Here is a 20,711-nt window from a genome sequence, read left to right as displayed (position 1 = left end):
GTTAAATAGCGAAAGCTCAGGGTATTTTTTCGCAGTTGAAAAAAGTTTGGATGAATGGGAAGATAAGTCTGCAAACCAAGAATGGAATGTTAAAAGTTAAAGTGATGACAGTGGTCAGGTTTTATTCTGAAGCGTGGACGCTCCAGAAAAACCGGAGGAGAATTTGTTTGATGTTTTCCAGAAAAACTTCCAACGGATCGTTTTGGGCAGCAGACTGAAATCCTGATCCCAGCTAGTAAGATGTAAAAAAAATGGGGGGTTATTCCGCTTTCTAGTTCTATAATGAGAAAAAAAGTTGAGATGGCTAGGACACGTTTTGTGAATGAAACATGACAGATTGCCCAAGATCGTCCTTGGCGGGCAGCCGTCTAGGGCTAAACAAAAAGAATATCACCCACGAATTGGGTGGGATGATGTCGTAAGGGAAAACAAGGCAAATGGGAACTTATTGGTAGTGTGTAAAGAGGAAGGCTTTGAATGGATCGAGAAAAAGTAGGAGGAGTTTGCGCAGCTTTTTTGGCCTCCGGCGGCTAGGTGCTGCAGTGACCTGTTAGTTGTTGTAGTATTAGTAGATAATATACTTTTCGAAAACTTGTGTTATTATTAATGCAATATTTCTCCTGCAATGCTGCAAAGAATTTTTAAATTCTCACCTGAAAGTATACTATCTGATTTTTGGACTTTAAATATTTTAGGAAAACTGGTCATTAGAAATGAATGGGTGCTTGTAACAGCATGCGTATTAAAAAAAATCGTCTGAATAAGGATTCAAATCTAGGTTACCACGGCAACAATGAGTTGTCCTTACAGCTACCCTGTGTCCTTACTCTTGTTTTATTATGTTTTTTATGGTTTTGTCGTTCCCAATCAACATTTTATTATATCCTAAGAATTCTATGCAAATGAGATAACATAGACCTCAAAGTTCTATCACCACTCGATGGGGCTTTTTTGTGCTCCTTTCAACTATAAATCCACATAAAACACGCTGAAATAATCGATAGCTTTGAATAGCTTTGAACTTAGCCATTAGACATCGCTCTACTATATCGCAGTTAACTTTTAGTTCCAGTGACGTCAATTGGGGAGGGAGGTAGGCAGGGGTGCCAGCGTCCCTCTCCCAAGATTTTCGCCACACCTAAGTTTCGAAAAATACCTTTTTGGTGTATTTTCATCGAAAAATGCTCATTTTTGTATTATCATAAAAAAAACAGAAAAAAGCAACAAGTTTCTCCCCACTAGGTATCAAAAATACATTTTTAACCCCCCTCCTCCTCCCGCCCTAAATGTTTGTGAATTGACACCAATAGCCTAGCCTAGGATTGGCCTACCCACTAGAACTGCCCTAGTTCTGTTAGTCTGCAGAGGATTCATGAAAAATATTAAGAGGACTGGTAAGGGGAGTATACAACAGCGGAGATTTTAAACTCAAGCTTAGAGTTTTTGACCATGAAGATTATGGTGATAACTTTTTCATTCTTCTCAGCCTTTTCATTCCAGAATTAGCAACCAAAGTACACTTTTTGGGTACCATATGGAACTTTTTGATGGTGTTATCAAACCAAATTTATAAAGAGCAAGTAGATATAAAAATTAGCTACCATAGGAGCCCTTAAACAGCCCTTATGATGTTTCATCAATTCTTTTCATTCAAAAAGTGGTTTTCCTTCAAAGTCGGGGGCTGTAACTTTCCTGCATTTGGGTTTCAACCAAGGCGATTCCAATGGGACTCTTTTATTTGGTCAAACGCAATTATGAAGGGATTTTGGGCTCTTTTTCGAAATGAGAAATATTTTTGTACTTAATTTTTTTTTAAATAAATAAGTAATTATTTTAAATATTGAAATAAAATGTATTTAAAACTAATAATAACCATATTAATAAAATATTATGTTTCTAATATTTTTAATTATATAATATAAAAAATATTTTATTGAAATCATAATGAAATGTTAATAATAAAATATTAGTAAACCAAATTAAATAATAAATAAAATATTAATAAAAATATTTAAAAGGATATATATATATATATATATATATATATATATATATATATATATATATATATATATATATATATATATATATATATATATATATATATATATATATATATATATATATATATTTATTTACTGGCACTTAAAGCTTAACTTGGATAATGACAGCTACCTTTCCTTAACCAGTATCGAACGACGATTTGGAAACTAATCTCAAGTAACATGGTATTTTCCATACGAGGAGAAGGTTGGGAGAGCAATTACGTAAAATACGAAGCTGTAAAAGTGGGAGGAGTTGCATTAGATAAAAATGGTTGTAAGAATCCTCATATACGGTGGGGACAAAAAAAAATCCCTGCGCATATGCAAATGGCTGTCAATAAGCAAAAAATTCTTTGCTACAATGATTTCTTGATTTAGTTTAAAATACCACTTTATTCGAAGTTTGATTCTGCTCGAAAATACTGATTTGCATTTTGATTTTACAGTAATTTTGGTACTTAAGTGTTATAGCGACCACACTTTGTTCTTGATCTGTAGTGAAACCGGTGTTCTGTGTTCATTCGGAGGTAATCAGCTTAGCTTTTGCGTTATAAACGGTATCTATGCAGGTATATTTTAATTAATATAGAGGTGGTTAAATATTTAATTTTATTGCGTTCTGGGTGGCTCGTTTTCCATAATTTCCTGTCGTAGTTTCCTTAATTTTGCTACTAAAGAATTATATTTTCAATCATATTTTGGTATATGTAATAAGGGCTAACCTAAATTCACTTCTTTGGTGTGGTCGCTATAACAAGTAAGTACCTTAATTTTTGAATGGGGTTTAGCTTCGGTTCGTTTGGACGTGAATATTTTGACTTGCGATTCCGAATCAACAGCGATGCATAAAGCTCTAATTCGATTCAACCTCCCCCTTCCCAAACCAAAAAAGTTAAAAATCCGGATATTTTATTTACAAATAAGAAGGTCAACCACCTTAGCTCCAACTCCTCCCAAATGAAATTTTGACTGCGCCTGCCTTTTTCTTTTTATTAATTGATTTATCTGAATAAGCTCGTGAAAAATACAAAAAATCCTTTAACTCAAGCGGAAAAGTGGTTACTTAAAATTGGATGCTCAGTTTAAAAGACCGGATAGGAAATTATAACGAGTAGTAAAAAAACAACAACAACGAAAATACAATAGAGAGCAAAAACTGGTTTCTGGATGCTAATCAAAATTTTTAAAACAATTTGCGAAAGGAATTTTCTAACTGGTTCATAAATGAATATTTAAATAGACTATTTTTAAGAATATCTATTCAACATATTTCATACTTTCGCATGAATAAGCCTGCTACACATACCTGTAACTAGAGGAGGATATAGAGGAATCCCAAAGAAAACTGACAGGGTTGGCACTACAAACTCTCTGTTTGGGTTCTTCAAACGCCCTAATCATAAGATATCCAAAATTTGAAGAGAAATCGAAGTAGCATGGGATGTTACGTATAACATAAAAAAAAATTAAGTCAATGACAGTTTATTTTTAATTTACCAGCAAAAAAAGAGCTTCAAAAACTTTAAGATATGAAAGAACACTACCGAACTAACATATAAATATCATGAAATATCCAAATGAAGGCTGACCGAATAATTTAAGTTTCAGTGAAGCTTTCCTTCTTGGAAATCATTGTGAAAACAGATTTCCAAACATAAATCTTCTGTTTATAGAAAGGTGACTAATAATGATCACTCTTTATTCTCTTCAAACCGCCATTTCCCTTCTTTGAATAGAGGCATGGCAATGTTTTTAGTTCATACACTTTCAAGGATTTGTTCAGACAGTCATGTAGCCATTGAGCTAAATTATACAAAACATATCTTATTCTGCAGATCTCGTATATCACAACATAAAAAAAACATAATAAAAGACAAAAATCAATGTATTCCCCAATCTTTTGTGTAAATCGTAACATAAAAATAAAAATTTCACTATACTACCGTATATTCCTAGGCTTAGCAAAGAGCTTGGAAAATTTTTACGGGAATATAATATTTCCATTTTCTTCAGAAAAGGGTTTATGATTGAACTTTTTCTTATCCCAGGAACGACAAAATAGTCCCTATTCTCGTTAGTGGTGAGCATAGAGCCCAGTGTTTCGTGTGGTAAATTTTCTATTGACAATGCTCATTATCACATAACTCAAAGGTCACGTGAACATAAGCTATCAATAGATCAGCCTTCAAAGTCTAACAATAAAAATGATACTTCCGACTCTCAGGGCGCTCTCCACACTTTTGAAAATATAGATTATTCGTTTTTTTGACGAGGTTAAACTTAGTGCCCACAATAAATGATTTACCGTAATCTTTTAGGGAAGAAATAATTCTAAAAAAAAACAAACAACAACAAACTAACGAGCACACGCAAAGGACTCGCTTTAAACTAAGATATTTTGAACAAAACATAGCTTTTCTAATAGAAGTAAAGAGTTAAATCGACATTTGTAGCAAACAAAAATTATTGCTTCTTAGATTGTGCAAATATAAAACTAGCTATAAAGCTTAGCTTGTGCAAATATATGTTTACAAATAGCAAACATAAAACCCCCTCAAACAAATCGTCTCATGATATTTTCCTTTTTTATAGAATTTGAAAAATTAGTGTTTTACTGAAAACACAACGCCCATGTCAAAAAATAGGACATTGTTTTAAGAGTATAATAGTTCCTAACCAACCCGCAGAAATTTAAAGCCTACTTTATAAGACTATTAATAACCTATTGCTGGCCTTGATACTGATAATTTTTAGTATAAAATTTAGATTCTCCAAAAATCTTAAGTAAAAAAAAAAATCATAGCTGACAAGTAAATATGCAGTATACAGAAATTAAACACTGATTTATGAGGCAATTCACTTGTGTTACCACCCAAACTACCAATAGCCAGAAATATAAATTTTTAAACTGTGGAAATGCACTTTAGAATTATTAAATCCAAAACTAATAAACCATAATGTAAACTCCAGAAACGTTATTTCTGCCGATATTACGGTGAGTTTCAAGCTCTGATGTGAGTTCACTTCAGATCGTCTACAAAATTATTAATAAGCAAGTCGTGCCAAATCAAGGAGGCACACTCGTGCCTCTATAAAGAGGCGACACACGACAATGTTAAGCGATCTTCGGTTCCAGTGGTCGCAGAGGGATGGAGAGGGATGCATTTCGTAGCCCGAGCTCCAACTAAGAAACCTGCAAAATTTCATCCCCCTCCAACTTTTCCTTCATGGGGAAAATCTGGCCGAAAGTTTAAACCCGTCAACCCCAGCCCCCCTTTAACGTTGTCCGATCGGGCTGAAATTCACAAGTTAAGGTCCCCTAGGGCCCAGGAGCTCATTTGCGAAATTTCAGCTCGATCTGATAACTCCTTCCCTGTTTTCCAGAAACCACGCATAGCCACTTAAAATTCATGTTCTTTTTTTTCCTAGACGCCTACAGGTCACATCCGACATCGGATCTGGGTGTACGAAGACTCATTCGATGCGGAATTCTCCGAGTAATTTTCCTGGAAAGTTTCGTAGGAAAATCTTAACCCCCCGAAAGTTTCGACCCTCCAACCCCCCCCCCCCCTTTTAACGTTGTCCGATAACTCCTTCCCTGTTTTCCAGAAACCACGCATTAGCTAATTAATTAACGCATTTCTCTCCATAAGAGCCCATGTTAATTTGAAATTTTTTAAACTTATTGAGAAGTTATATTTACACACATGCAAGTGATTAGCTCAGTCGGTAGACCGTGGGACTTTTAATCCTCGGGTCAAGGGTTCAAGTCCCTTACGGGCGGTATTTTTTCACAACACCAAAAAAATTTTGATAACACCTGGACAGCTTATCAATTGAGAGATAACAGAATATTAGCTTCTTATGAGCAAAAGAAACATTTCGGTCATTCTATCTATTTTTTTTTCTATTTTATACAATGATTTAAAAGCGGGGGGGGCGGCGGCCACCCAAGCTCCTCTCCTAATTCCTGTACGAGGAGTACAGGAATTATTAAATTACATCCACCATGGATTGTAGAAAAACGTACAGAAATAATATGAAAAAAAACTTCGTTTTCTTAAAGAGTTAAAGAGGCTGCGTCCCAAAGTCGAACCTTAAAACGTACAGGAATTAGAAGAGGCAGTTGGGGGGCTGCCGCCCCCCAAACCCCCAGCTTTTAAAGACTCTTTTGTACAGGTTTTTTGTTTTTTTGCTAACCCCCCGCTCTTGGCTTCGGAAAGGCCCTCTTTTAATTAACAAAAAATTGAAATGAATGAATAATGGAATAACTTCGAAAAATGTTAAACACAAGAGGACAGGAGAACCATTGCGCCGAAACTAGTAATTAGTAACAATGAAGTCCCCCCACAAAAAAAAACCTGTACAAAAGAGTCTTTAAAAGCTGAGGGTTTGGGGGGCGGCAGCCCCCCAACTGCCTCTTCTAATTCCTGTACGTTTTAAGGTTCGACTTTGGGACGCAGCCTCTTTAACTCTTTAAGAAAACGAAGTTTTTTTCATATTATTAAGGATAGAGATCTCCGAAGCCATTACTGGAGCAAAATGACGGTGCACCAACGTTTCAATAGCTTTTTTTGGTTTGATGGGACAGGTAGAAAGCCTATCACTCAACCCTGCGGTGGGTGGGAATCGATCCTTGGGTTCCGTGTTCCCAAGCATAGCATCAATCCAATGTACTACAACAGGGAGCACTGAATTACATGCCACTCGATTCTTTTACTTTTTGGCATTGAGACAGCTCGTACTTCAGTCAATTATTGTTATGTTTTTTTAGGTATCGTTGCCCTATTGCCATTTATGACGCTTCACATGCGGATGCTGGGGATAACAGACGAAGAAACAGGCTATATCATGGCCATGTTTGCCATTTTCTCCCTTCTAACGCCTTTTATTTTCACAACAATTGCTGACAAAGTTGGGAACTTTAAGGTGATTATATCTTTGTACCTTTGACAGAAGGGCCTCATGTAAGAAAGTAACCATGTTTAAAATTCATTAGACAAGTCTAGTAATCAGAGGACTCCCTTAGAAAGGGTATATTCCGTTGAAGTATTTGATTAAACATGTGAGTGACACTGCCCTGAATTGATACTACTTCAACCCTAAATATAGGGCTTCAGACTGATGCCCGTAATCCGTAATAAATAGCAAAGCCTTGGGATTGTTGACTCAAGAATTGAAATATGCTATAAAAACACATCGAGTTACATCATAATTTTTTGTCAATCATGGCTTTGCAATACATTTGTGGGGTGATATTTCTATTATATCTGATATTAAACAAAAAAAATGTATTTTTTTTACTTAGCGTCCATATTTTTTTGGTATAGTTAATATTTGACGATATTTACGTTTGAAGCACCAAATATTCCATGAAAACCAAAAAAAATCAACCTCACAAAATTATTGGTGATAGAAGTAAACGTGTTTCGAATGTCTTGATTCTAGCACACAAAGGAGCTCCAGAAAACTTTATTAAAGAATGGATTTTTTTTCTCACAAAATTAAAAACTTTAACAAGCTTTAGTTTTTTTTCTGATCTCAAACCAAGGAACAAAGCAGTCTTTTCTTTGCCCAACAGCTGAAGTGTTTCCTTTTTTTGAGCTTTTTTGTGACAGGTTTTTTAAGCTGTTAATTTGTTAGTTGCAGCCCTCATTATGACGCCCATTCAGGCTGGGAAACACAGTTTCTGGATCAAGAAAGCTGTTTTGCGATTCTAGTGTTATATGGATAAACTCAAATAGCTAAAAAAATCTGAAAATATCTAGAAGAATATTTTCTTTAAAAAGAAGTAGCTTTGCCAAGTACTGTGTACTTACTTCCTTTGGTTGTAAGAAAACACTGACACAATTTTCGGTTATTGTATACTAAACTGCATGGTGGAATTTTACCAAACTATAGAACAAAAAACAAAACAAAAAAAAACAATAAATGTAAACATCGGAAGAAAAAAAAGTCTAAAATTGGTCATCAAAACCATGATTAATGAAAAGTAATTCTTAGTTCATTTTTTAGCTAAAGGCTATTATATTTTTTTTTTTAGCTAAAGGCTTTTTTTAGCTTGTTTACTTTTTTTAGAGCTATGACTTTGGGTTTTTCTTCTGATCTCACACCAAGGAACAAAGCACTCTTTCTTTGCCCAGTCACTGAAGTGTTTTCTTTTTTTGTAAATAAATTAATATTATTGCTTCCATTTCTCTTTTTCTGAAATCGGGCAAAGGTCGTATAAAACTGGATGATCTTAAGTAGATTCAAAGAAGATATTGGAAGAAAGAAACGTCAATTTTTTTTATTTGTGATCTCTCAGTGTTTTGATAGCCAAATGAAGTGCTGTTATCAACAGCTTTTGATAAGGGAAATTCACAATTGTGTTCCGTTGGTGGTATCTTGCCACCGTTTTGAAACCGGTGCAAATGATTTCCTAACTTAACGGGCTTCTGCTTGCAGCGTAACTATTGCGGTTGTAAGTTTTTAAATGCTTTTATCCCCTCATACACCTTTGACTTGAAGAGGCAGTCTGTGCAATTACCATCACTGCGTAAGAGACATCTAAGCTAAACAGTAAAAACAGCAAAACTTATGTATTCTTTGTTCTGCAAAAAAATGAAGCGTACTGTAAAATTGACTGGAAAATTGGAAATTCGGAAATTAATATTTGTTTTTTGAGATGCAGCAAAGGGATATTGGATAATTTTTTGTTAAATGTATCCGAGTCTATACACACAATAAATATTTACATTTGATTTCCTACAAACTATATATGTTGCACTCAGAAAAGCTTTTAGTTAAGAACTAGGAGCACTGTAGATGAGCACTTTGATTAGGTGCAAGTAGCACAAGCACTATTTTAAATTTAATTTTTACTCTTCACAGCCAATTGAAACCTTTTTTTTTTAAATTAGTATGGTTCAAGGTCCAAAATGTGAGCTATATGGTACTGAGCTTTTTTCCCCCCAAATTCAAAATAAAAGTGACGTGAAGCTGACGATTATTCTGATTATTATCCAAAATTTTCTTGGGAACTTACTTGGAAACAAAATCCAAGTGTCTATATTTATCTTTTGATCGTGATATCTGCTTTTGGATTGTTATATTAATTAAAAGAATCGTGAGAACTCACGATAAGTAGGTAGGCATTGAGACACTGTTAATAGGTCAATTTTGAGAATGCAATTAGTACTATCCTATCATCTGAAGTTTTTGCTCAATATTTTTTGATTTTTTCTATTGTTTGAAACATTAAACCCACCCCTTGAATAAATTACCCTGTACTTGCTTCCTTTGGTTGTAAGAAAAAACCGACTAAATTTTTGGTTGCTGTATAAAAAAAACTACATGGTGGAATTTTGCCAAGCTATAGGAAAAAAATACAATAAATGTAAATATTTGAAAAAAAAGTTTAAAAATTGTTCCCTCAAAAACCATGATTTATGGAAAGCCATACTTATTTTTGTATATTTTTTTAAATATTTTGAGATTTTTTTTAAGTATTTGAGTTTTATCCATATAACAATAGAATCGCCAAACAACTTTCTTGATCCAGAAACCGCGTTTCCCAACTGAATGAACTAATTGCTTAGCCCATTCAATATTAGTCCATTCAAATGGGCTAATACTTTCCCAGATGAATGGGCATAATGAGGGCTGAAAAGTCGGCATTTTTTAAATTTCACTTTCCAGGGTTTCTATCCCTAATGTAAGAGGTCTGTTCTAATTAAAACAATAGGCACTGCGATTTTTTTCCCCATTTAATTTTCTCCAAAATAATTTACCTTTTTGTATTTGAAATACTATAAATACTAGGAATTTTTGTGTAAAGGCCCCACAAGTCAGGGCCTATAGGCTACAGGCTTCACCACCGTGCCGGGTTGTACAGCCTTAATCATAAGCCTATATGTTGAACCTGGATCTGCTGCGCTTACCTAGCTTTATTTTCAAACAACTAAGGGTGTGACCTTGATTCTTGGACAAAATTTATCGACCAAAACTATATGGAACTTGTCTTGGCAGATGTAGTTTGGACACTATATTTTTTTGGAAAATTTCATCCTTTTCAGCAAGGCTTTTAACTACCTTGTAGTTAAACCGGCAATTTAGTTTCACAATATTAAGGTGTTTTGTCACATACATGTCTTTATTTATTATAAAGTTAAATTGCTTTATTTAAATTTGTAGCGAAGGATAGAAAAAGCATACGTTTTATGAAACAAAGCAAGATTTGAAGGCTATTTTGGTTGTTAAGCTAATTTCTAATGTTTCTGTTAAGCAGGAAACTTGGCAAAATCCTTCATCATTCCGAGAGTGAATTTAAAGCTATATAAGAAAGAGGATAAAGAAAATATAGCTGGTGCCTATATCTTTGAACAAATATTTGTTTATTTGTTCTTAGTTTTTTTATTTGTTTATTATATTCTATGCATGGGTTAGAAGTTCCAATTTAACTGTTTCTACCTATACCAATTTTTCTCATTATCGGGAGTCAAATGAACTGCCTTACTGATTGGACAGTGGAAAGAGCATAGATGGAGGGATATCTGTATGGAACCACGGATCCATCGTACGAATCGGTCCATTATATTTGTTCATTGAAATTTTTTTATCTTTGAGTCGTGGCCGAAATCCTATTTCCGAGGTGGTCCATCTTGAAAAATGAATTTTCTCTTCAATGCATATATTTATAGAAAGTTTTTCTTATTTTACGAAGGGATTGAACCCCTCCCCGCACGTTCACACATTCCCCAAAATCTTTGGTTATACTGCTGAAGAATAATAAACATGAGTAATAGAAGATTCTCAAAAAAATTATGTTTTCAGGAATTTGCTACAAGCAAAATTTTTACGAATAGTTCCGGTTTTTTGGAGCCATAAAATAGACCATAACTATTTCCAAAGATGGCCACTGTATGAATATTTTTTTTTTCTGTTGAAAGACCGAAACAAATTATAATAGTTTAGTCAAACACATAGATTTGGTTATGCATCTACAAGCGCTTGAGTAAGCAGCGACATTTCTGGTTCAGTCAATGACCAACCCGAGCGAGGTGAGGTCCTATCTGCCCAGCGCAGCTCATGGCGCCCAAAAGTCGAAGCGAGTAGAGGAAAACTAGGCCAAAACTCGACTCTCTGGTACCCTTTAAGATTTTAAAATAGCTGTTTCAACCCTCATAGCGAAAGGTTTCCTCACTCCTGCCATAAGAATCACAAGCATTGCTCATTGCGCAGGTGTATTTTAAAACAGCAAATATATCGTGTGACCAATCTTTTAATTTCAATAGTTTTCATTTTCTTCCAAATAGCCTAATCTTTTCCAATAATTTCTGGACAAGTTGGCCCCAAACTAATCTGATAGTAATGACACTTTTTGTGCAATTTGTATCTAATTATATTGAAAGTTTAGATGTGCACTTTAATCTCTTTGAGTATAGTTATTAGTCAAATCCACTACAGATTGGATTAAAAACACAAAATTATCTAACTTCATCTGTAAAGCATTGGCATCTTATTTCTCACGAGACTTGGGTATTATTCCACTTCACTTATTCTAACTTTGCCTTGGCATCCGGATTAAAGCATATAAATACTCTCAGGTAATTCTGGTTTAACTGCTTTTTTTCTTCTAGAATTCCTATTTGTATTATTCAGCTCTATTCGACACCAGGTACGTCTTCAATTCGATCGACTGGTTTCTGTTCAAGCATGAAAAAATTATTTGCATAACTGATCAGGCGTTGTTATTTGATCGCACTTCTTTGTCCTTCCAAAGGGCAATCTTTTTCCTTAACTTCCGAGATTTACTATTTCCATAAGTTGTTTTAATAATAACTAATAAATCGTTTTTAAAATAGTGCTGTCCCCCATTTTGTAGAACTAAATTACTTTTCAATCTTTTTTTGTTTGTTTCTTGCTATTAAAATCAGACATCTTCTTCAAGAAATTATCAAGAAAATTATACGGAACTTGAAACTTTCTGTATATGTTTGTTATCTAGGGATGAAAAAAAGGATGGTCTATTTGACCTCTCCATCCGTGTTTGGATATTCTTTTTTAATGAAATTTTATCTTTACGGAAACCACTTGGAATATGAGGAACGAACTATACCAGGGAAGAAGGAAATTACGGAAAATCTCAGTTTCACTCTATTTTAGGTAATATCTTTTATTTCGTACGAAATTATTGCTTAAATTTGGGTCCTGACTTACCCCCTCCTCCCATTAAAAACTTTACAAGTTTTGATAGATATTTAAACTAAGTTTACTCAATGTAATAATTAATTCATCCTTATGTAACAATTATTTAGATGATTAAATGGGAGCATACCCTGGACATTCGCAATGCTAAGAAATTTTCACCTTTCAGTTTTTACTAAAACCCGCGTTGGTTTGATTTACAGAATAAAATTGATTAAGACAACGAAGCACAGACATAGTAACTAAAATTTAATTAAAGCTCAAAGCTAGAGATTCTGTTTCAATCTCTTGAAAAAATCTTCCTTATAGTACTAACATTAAAAAGAAAATGTGTAGAAACTAATATAATGTTGAAACATTTTTGTGTGTGGTCTATGTATGCTTGTTATTAAAATGCTAGCCATTTCAAATGATCAATTTTTCCTTTATATTTTATAAGGCCTTTTTTTCAGTGGCTGCTATTTGGACTTCTGATAGCAACAGCAGTAAATGGTCTCTTCTTTCTTGCAATCCCAAAAGGACGATTAATTACAAAGATGCCACAAAATATAAGTTTTGATGCTCCATGTTCGGCTGATTTTCCTCTCTTTTTTGACAACTCTGTTGAACACTGCAACCTAAATATTTATGATAATGCAACACTGGAATTTGGTGCCTGTGGTTATGAATGTGATTTTTTTTTAATGGAAGATACTCTTGAAACAATGAAGTTGGTAAATGAGACATTGAAAAGAAAGTCAATATTTTATAAAGACCTAAAAGATGTAGGTCTTTTCTGCAGCGGTGACTTCTGTGAAGTTCGTTCAACTGCTGAGGAAGGCTTAACTCCTTGGAAAGCTAACAATTTAACCATGTTTGATAATGGTGGAAGAATCGAGATTGAGACTTTTATATTTAATAACCAAAGCTATACAAATTTTAGTCTTAAATGTTCTCCTGAATTAGCTCCAAGCCTCCAGAATCTGCTCAACCAAGCTCGATGCCGAAGAAAATGTTTTATCGAAGGGGCTCGATCTCAATTTTGCAGCAATCCCAATTGGATAGTTGATTTAGGTGCTAGTAACACCTTTTGGTGGTATACTGTTACTCGAGTGGCATTTGCCATAACATTAGGAGGTTCCATGATATTATTTGAAGGTGCAGCTATGTCAGTAATAACTGAATACAAAGGAGATATAGCATTGCAGCGAGTTTTTGGAATTTTCGGTGCCATGGGTTTCGCTGCTTTTTCTGGATGGACAATTGACAAAGCAAGTGAAGGTCTACCAGATAAGGATTTTACGTAAGTACTATTTGCTCCAAACCCAATTATTTTGTTTCTAATTTTGGTAGCCTACTTGTTTATTATCCCGACCATTCTCAAGAAGTGAAGTTAAGTTAATGATAATGAAATATTCAATGATTCGATGAAAATATAAGACTTTAGTAACAAAAATATGGAAACTACTTCAGGGAATTATAGAAAACAGACCGCTTAGAACGCATTATATGAAATACCTAACCAACTGTATTTATAAAATATTTAATTAAAATATACCTACCTAGGAGTTTGTCTCACTCAGACTAAGCTAATTATAACCAAATGCTGAGAGAGAAACCGGTTTTACTCAGATCAAGAACTTAAGTGTGAACGGGATAATAGACAAGTACCCTGATTGCTGTTGTGCTTTGCGCTACTGTCAATTGTGATAATATAACAATCGACGAAAAAAAATGGCATTCCTGATTTAGATTATCGTGTGCCAATTATCTTGTTGAAAAAATGCGCTTGCCTATAAACTCCAATGAGAATAATGCATTAATGTGATTAAGAGCCTTAAAATGGATCGAGTCGAATTGGCTTCTAAAACTTTTCTTGGATACCCGATGCCATTAAACTGTGTTCTTTAATTTTTTTTATTTTATCTTTTGTTTCATTTTGGGGTAATCATCTTGATTTTAAGAACCTAGTTCTTATAAAAGTGTAGTTTCAATTTAATTGCATTTTAATTTCAAATTAGCAGCGAAGCTTGTCGGGCAACCGGCATAAATAAAAAACGTAGCGTATACTGCTTTGTGAGGATTAGAGAATAATTGCCCACCCCAAAAAAAAATGAAGTCACCATGCCCGCTCTTCCTCCTTTACATTGAAACTGTTGGTCAAATAAATTTAGAAGAATGGAAAAAAAGGCATCAAAAACATAACGGTTTAAAAGAATTCATGGAAAATTAGTTAAAGCATACATTAAGGCAATACGAAACCTTAAAAATCATTTTGCTAGTCCGAGCGTTGGCTGACCGTCTCGAATACATAAGGTCGATTAGCAAAAAGAAAGTAAAATTTTATTTTGCTTTTGTCTGCGAGTTGTTCAGTCAAAGCGGATGCCACCACTTGGAACTCCCAAAGCAGCCAAATTACTCAAATAGTAGTGCCTTTGAACTAATTTGGAAGGTTTTCCGAGTAGTTATGCTACAGAAGTCTTAGGGAATGCCCTTTCCCGAGCTTTAAAAACAAAATTCTGCTCTCTTTAATAAAATTTAAAAAAAATCACACTTTCTGATGATATATCATTCATTAAAACTGAACATGTGTATTTCCAGCACAAAGCTGGGTAAGTTAAATGGTTTTTCAAAGATGACTAGGAAATTAAGTGTTGGCTTTAAGTTTTCTATCATTTATTCAGATCTCTTATTCATGCTCTGCAAGTTATAGCAAGACCGTCCAATCAATTTCAAATAATAAAAGTTTGTGCGGGTTCATCCGCACAAACTAAAAAAGTTTATGATAAACCAGATAGGGTGATTCTTTAAGGTATTAAATAAAAAAAAAACAAGTTTTTTTAACCAAAAGTAAGAAGCGACATTAAAACTTAAAACGAATAGAAATTACTCCGTATATGAAAGGGGCTTTTCCTCCTCAATGCCTTGCTCTTTACGCTAGAGTTTGACTCTTTCTCTTAACTCTACTTTTTACAATAGTCTAAATCTTTAGCGTAAAGAGCGGGGCGTTGAGGAGGAAAAGCCCTTTTCATATACGGAGTATTTCTGTTCGTTTTAAGTTTTAATGTCGCTCCTTACTTTTAGTTAAAAAAAAACTTGTTTTTTTGTTTAATTTCTGGACGTTTTTGAATTAATGCATGTTTTGATCTTGGTTCTCCGCACATAAATAATAAAAACGAAATTTGCATATTAATTTTTTTTGGCTAAATGGCTTTCTCATAGTTTTAATCAGAAGATTTTGAGAAAAAAAGGAGCGAGGGAGTAGGCCTAGTTGCCCTCCAATTTTTTGATTGCTTAAAAAGGCAACTAAAACTTTTAATTTTTTACGAACGTTTCCATTAGTAAAAATATACGTAATTTACGAATTAACTTACGTAACAAACTTCCATATTCGTATGTTTATATTGCGTATATGGGGGGTTCACCCCCTCGTCAATACCTCGCTCTTTATACTAAAGCTTAAATTTTGCCCCAATTCCTTAAGAATGACCCTGAATCACAAAGGCCGTAGAATAAATAGTTGAAATTACTAAACCTACTTTAGCTTAAAGAGTGTGGTATTACGAGGAGGTAAACCCCTTATATGTGTAATAATTTCTGTTCGTTTTAAGTTTTAATGATGCTCCTTACTTTCAGTTGAAAAACTTTTCATATTTATTTTTTCATTGTTTTTTTTTTAATAATGCTAGAAAATCCTGCGCCCCCTTCATTGAAATTCTCTTCCCCCATGACAAATTCCTCCATGGAAAGATCCTCTCACGTAAACCCCCCATCAACTTCTCCCTCTCCCCAAACCAAAAAAATCCCCTGAAAACATTTTACACTTCCCAATAGCCATTATTATATGTAAACACAGGTCAAAGTTTGTAACTTGCAGCCCCTCCCATGGGAATTTGGGGGGTAAGTCGTCCTCAAAGACATAGATTTTAGGTTTTTTGACTATGGTGAATAAAATGGCTATTCAGAACTTTGATCTGGTTACTTTGGGGGAAAATGAGCGTGGAAGGGGACCCAGGTGCCCTTCAATTTTTTGGTCACTTTAAAGGGCACTAGACCTCTTAATTTCCATTAGAATAAGCCCTCTCGTGACATTCTAGGACCACTGAGTCGATACTATCACCCCTGGGAAAAAAAACAACAAAAACAAAACAACAAAAAAAACAAATAAACACGCATCCGTGACCTGTCTTCTGGTAAAAAATGTGAGATTCCACATTTTTGTTGATAGGAGCTTGAAACTTCTACTGTAGGGTTCTCTCATAAGCTGAATCTAATGATGTGATTTTCGTTAATATTGTATGACTTTTAGGGGGTGTTTACCCCTATTTTCTAAAATGAGGTAAATTTTCCAGGCTTGTTACTTTTGATGGGTACGACTAATCTTGATGAAACTTATTTATTTAAAATCAGCATTAAGATGCGATTCTTTTGATGTAACTATTGGTATCAAAACTCCATTTTTTAGAGTTTCGGTTACTATTGAGCCGGGTCGCTCCTTACTACAGTTGGTTACCACGAACTGTTTGATCGTATGGGCTAAACTCATGGCAACAATGAATGAATTCCTTGAATTTGTTGTGCGATAAGAATTAATGATTTTATTTAGTGATTAAACCTGTACAGAGTATTCCACTATCTAATCTACAAAATGCAACACACAGGTTGTGCGATAAGACTGACCAGAAACAGATAAATGATGTGGCGCTACACTTTACACGTCTAAACCGGTGGTGCTGATCCCCTTTCTTTGCACTTCACCCAGCAAGTACAATGGGAAAGACAGGGAAAAAAGAGCGAGAGAAAAAAAATACGTTGAATTGAGCGTCGGAAATATTATAGTCAATTAAACCAGTAAAGTATACAAAGAATGAAAGAAGTTAATTCAACAGAAAAGGGAAGGAAAACACGGGAGTTGGCACATACAACAAGATGAGGAAAACCACTGTAATGTTTCATCAATTTTTTCAGTAATGTAGGAGACAAAAGTAGTGTTTCAGTTATGTCTCAACTGTAGGCAAGAGGTCGTGTTTGCTGAAGATAGGACGATTTTAGTTAATGAGTGCACCCCCAACTTTTCATCGAATATCTTTCCTGCGGTTGCTAATTAGCAAATCGAAAATGTCTTGAAAATGAATCGAATTAATAGACTCTGTCTACTGCCAAGTTATATTGATAGAAAATAGTTGTATTCTCATGTCTTGAATTAAAGACAAGAGTTGAGGACGGTATCTGGACGGGAAGTGTGTTTCTGGGAAAATATTTTCTGCCTGAGGGTTTAGTAGGCCTACTACAATTCTTGGAAAACCAACAAACAAAATAAATCTCCTACCCATAAACATTTATAACCTAGCTTTTCTTAGAAGAAGAGAGCATGGGACTCTACCTTCTTTGGAATCGTCTGGTGGGTACTTTTTGGAGGGTTCAATGTTGTTCGACTCTTCCTGGGAAGCGCCATAGTGCCAAATTGGAAGTTGAACAAAGGAGGTGGTATAAATCCTTAAAGAATGGGAAGGATGCTCAAGAATTAATAAGGATCTTAAGAAGAAGACAGATGCATTAGCTTTGTGGATGATATTTTCAACTTGGATGTTCCCCATCAATAGAAAAAACTTTGCCATCAAATAATTTTAAGTAGGACATAGAAACTTCCGGAGAGAAAGGAATAAGCAAATGAGGTGAGGATTCAAGGATATTTATTGGTGCTATCATGGATTTAAAAGGGCTATCTCTTATGTTTTAATCAAATATAATACGCGCATGTCATGACGCTGTTTATAGAGCTGCTTGTTAATTGTGTTGCGAGAGCAACACTTTGGTTTTGTCGTGTTTTTTTTTTTTTTTTTTTTTTGTTCCTAGCACCCCGATTTCAGCTTATTCCTAGAAAGTGGCAAGGGTCTAACCTCTGCGGTTTTTACGGAAAGTGTGGACCTTAGGCCGGATTGATGAATATGACTTTACATTTTGGAAAGCTTCGTAGAACTCTTGCCTGGGGCCAAAAAGGATGGTTTTTGCTTGTCCTTGAGCCAGAGCCTATAGTGTGTGAAGTGAAGAGGAGTTGTATAGCCTATGTCAGAGAGGACTATCTGAAGTTATGCAGCCAAGCTTTCGTTTCATCAAACCATGTTTCTGCTTTCGAGTGGAAAGCTCCGTTCTAGCAGGCAAGCAGGCAGGCACCAGTTTCAAATTGAAGATGGACTAAAATCTATAAGTGTTAAATATATGCGACAGTTACCCTGCCCCACAGCCAATATATCTTCTTTGAGTGATAAATAGAAAAATTTAGAGAAGCAAAAAAGCGGCATTTTCCCACGGGTCCGAAAGTGCTGCCATCTATTGTTTCTACCCATTTCTGTTCGTGATTTCAGCTGAGTTTATCATTCGGTTTTTCGCACTTGGGATTGCGGTAGAGAAATGGTATCAGATGTGCCTCTTAAACTTTAAAAGTTAACTCATTGCTAAAGAAATTAGAGTTTATCCTTTGCTCCTTTCTAAGTGATGACGTTAGAAAGTTGGCCTACGGCAAAAAAGTCAACTTTTGAACTAAGACAGATAGATTTTTTTTTTCGACGGCAGTCGATAGCTTTTGATGAGCTGATCAAAGTATATGTCATCCATTTTTTTGTACAAAAATTCCTTCATGAGATATACCAGTTTGAAAGTTTAAAGGGGTTGACAACTTCAGTAGTAAGGTACACACTGAAACCAAAAATAGGCCGATACCAATTGTGAGACATATAGGGGAGTTGTAAGCAACAGTCGGCTGTTAGCTCATAATCATCCTCGGCAATGAGGGGTTCGCAACTCTTACTAGTTGGTGAAGGCTACCTATTTTTTGTTTCCGTTGTATTTGATGGTAAGACCAATTTGGTTCCAGTGGTAAGACATGTAGGGGACTTGTAAGTAATAATCGGCTGTAAGGCTACAATCATCTTTAGCAATGAGGAGTTTGCAACTTTTGCGAGTTGGTGTACCTAGTATGTATTTTAGCATCCTTACAGATTAACAACTTCAGCGTTTAGTCGCAGCGAGGAAACAAAACCAAAGTGTTGCTCTCGCAACACTTTACTCGGCGAAGCCGAGCAAAGGTTGCCGCAACACCTCACGTTGCCCATGCAACGTAGATCTAGTTTATTACTGCAGACTTCAGCAAGCGTTTGATATTTGAATTATATGTCGGCTATATGTTATCTAGTGAAAAAAAAACTGTGTTTTTACAATCTAATGAAATTAGATTTTTGTCATCTAATGAAAAAAAACCTGTGTTTGCACATCAGCCGGCAATGAGCAGAAAAAAAACCTTGATAAATAATATGTCATTTCATGGGAATTCCCGATCAGTTTCGTTTCGGGTATTTTTCTCCCCTTTTATGGCAATTCAATCTGCTGCACGAAATTTAATATTCATCATCGGGGCTATGACATGCAAAATCAGTTTGACTCCTGATGCAACGGCATTTTGACAACACCATATCATTCTTCATTGTAATTATTATATGCATCCGCTTATTAGCTTTTATAACTATAGACAAGTTAAATAACTAAGGGTTTTTTGCTGTTTAATTGTTTCTTCGGAGAGGAGAGCTTTGTAGCCATACTGACTGTGTGCAAAAAAGGTTTCTGGCAGTTTTATTGTATATTAAATAAAAAAAACAAGTTTTTTTTAACTGAAAGTAAGGAGCGACATTAAAACTTAAAACTAACAGAAAGTACCTCGTATATGAAAGGGGCTGCTCCCTCCTCAACGCCCTGTTCTTTACGCTAAAGTTTGACACTTTCTCTCATTTTTACTTTTTAAAACAGTAAAAAACTTTCACATACGAAGTAATTTCTGTTCATTTTAATGTCGCTCCTTACTTTCAGTTAAAAAAAACTTGTTTTTTTATTTAATTTCTGAACGTTTTTGAATTAATGCATGTTTTGATTTTGGCTCTCCGCATATGAATAATTAAAACAAAATTGGCATGTTATTTTTTTGGCTAAACGGCTTTCTCTGATTGAATGATTTTGAGAAAAAAGGAGCGGAGGAGGAGGCCTAGTTGCCCCCTCAACTTTTTGGTTACTTACAAAGGCAACTAGAACTTTTAATTTTTTACGAACATTTTTATTAGTAAACGATATACGTAACTTACGAATTATATTATGTAACGAACTTTTGTATTTGTAAGTTTTTATTATGTATATGAGGGGGTTTACCCCCTCGTCAGTACCTCGCTCTTTATACTAAAGCTTAAATTTTGTCCCAATTCCTTAAGAATGACCGCTAAATCACAAAGGCCGTAGAATAAATAGTTGAAATTACGAAAAATACTTTAGCGTAAAGAGCGAGGTATTAGGAGGATGTGAACTCCTCATATGCGTAATAATTTCTGTTTGTTTTAAGTTTTAATGCTGCTCCTTACTTTCAGTTGTAAAAACGTCTTCATATTTATTTTTTTTTTTTTTTAGATAATGCTAGAAAATCCTGCGCTCCCTTCATGGAAATTTTTTCTCCCATGACGA

General features: G+C 34.7%; 1 protein-coding gene across 2 annotated transcripts in view; it reads left to right on the top strand.

Annotated features, from left to right (window-relative positions):
• Positions 1 to 20,711, top strand: part of LOC136037205 (uncharacterized) — a 68,234-nt gene that overhangs the window by 25,068 nt on the left and 22,455 nt on the right. For both annotated transcript variants that reach the window (XM_065719784.1, XM_065719783.1), the window contains exons 3-4: positions 6,820 to 6,974; positions 12,686 to 13,515. In XM_065719784.1, the coding sequence (XP_065575856.1) occupies positions 6,820 to 6,974; positions 12,686 to 13,515 (985 nt within the window). The remainder of the gene's footprint in view (positions 1 to 6,819; positions 6,975 to 12,685; positions 13,516 to 20,711) is intronic.

This window comes from Artemia franciscana, chromosome 16 (genome assembly GCF_032884065.1).
Source record: "Artemia franciscana chromosome 16, ASM3288406v1, whole genome shotgun sequence".
Lineage (NCBI taxonomy): Eukaryota > Metazoa > Arthropoda > Branchiopoda > Anostraca > Artemiidae > Artemia > Artemia franciscana.
Note: the sequence above shows the minus strand (reverse complement) of the source record. Positions and strands in the feature narration are given on the sequence as shown.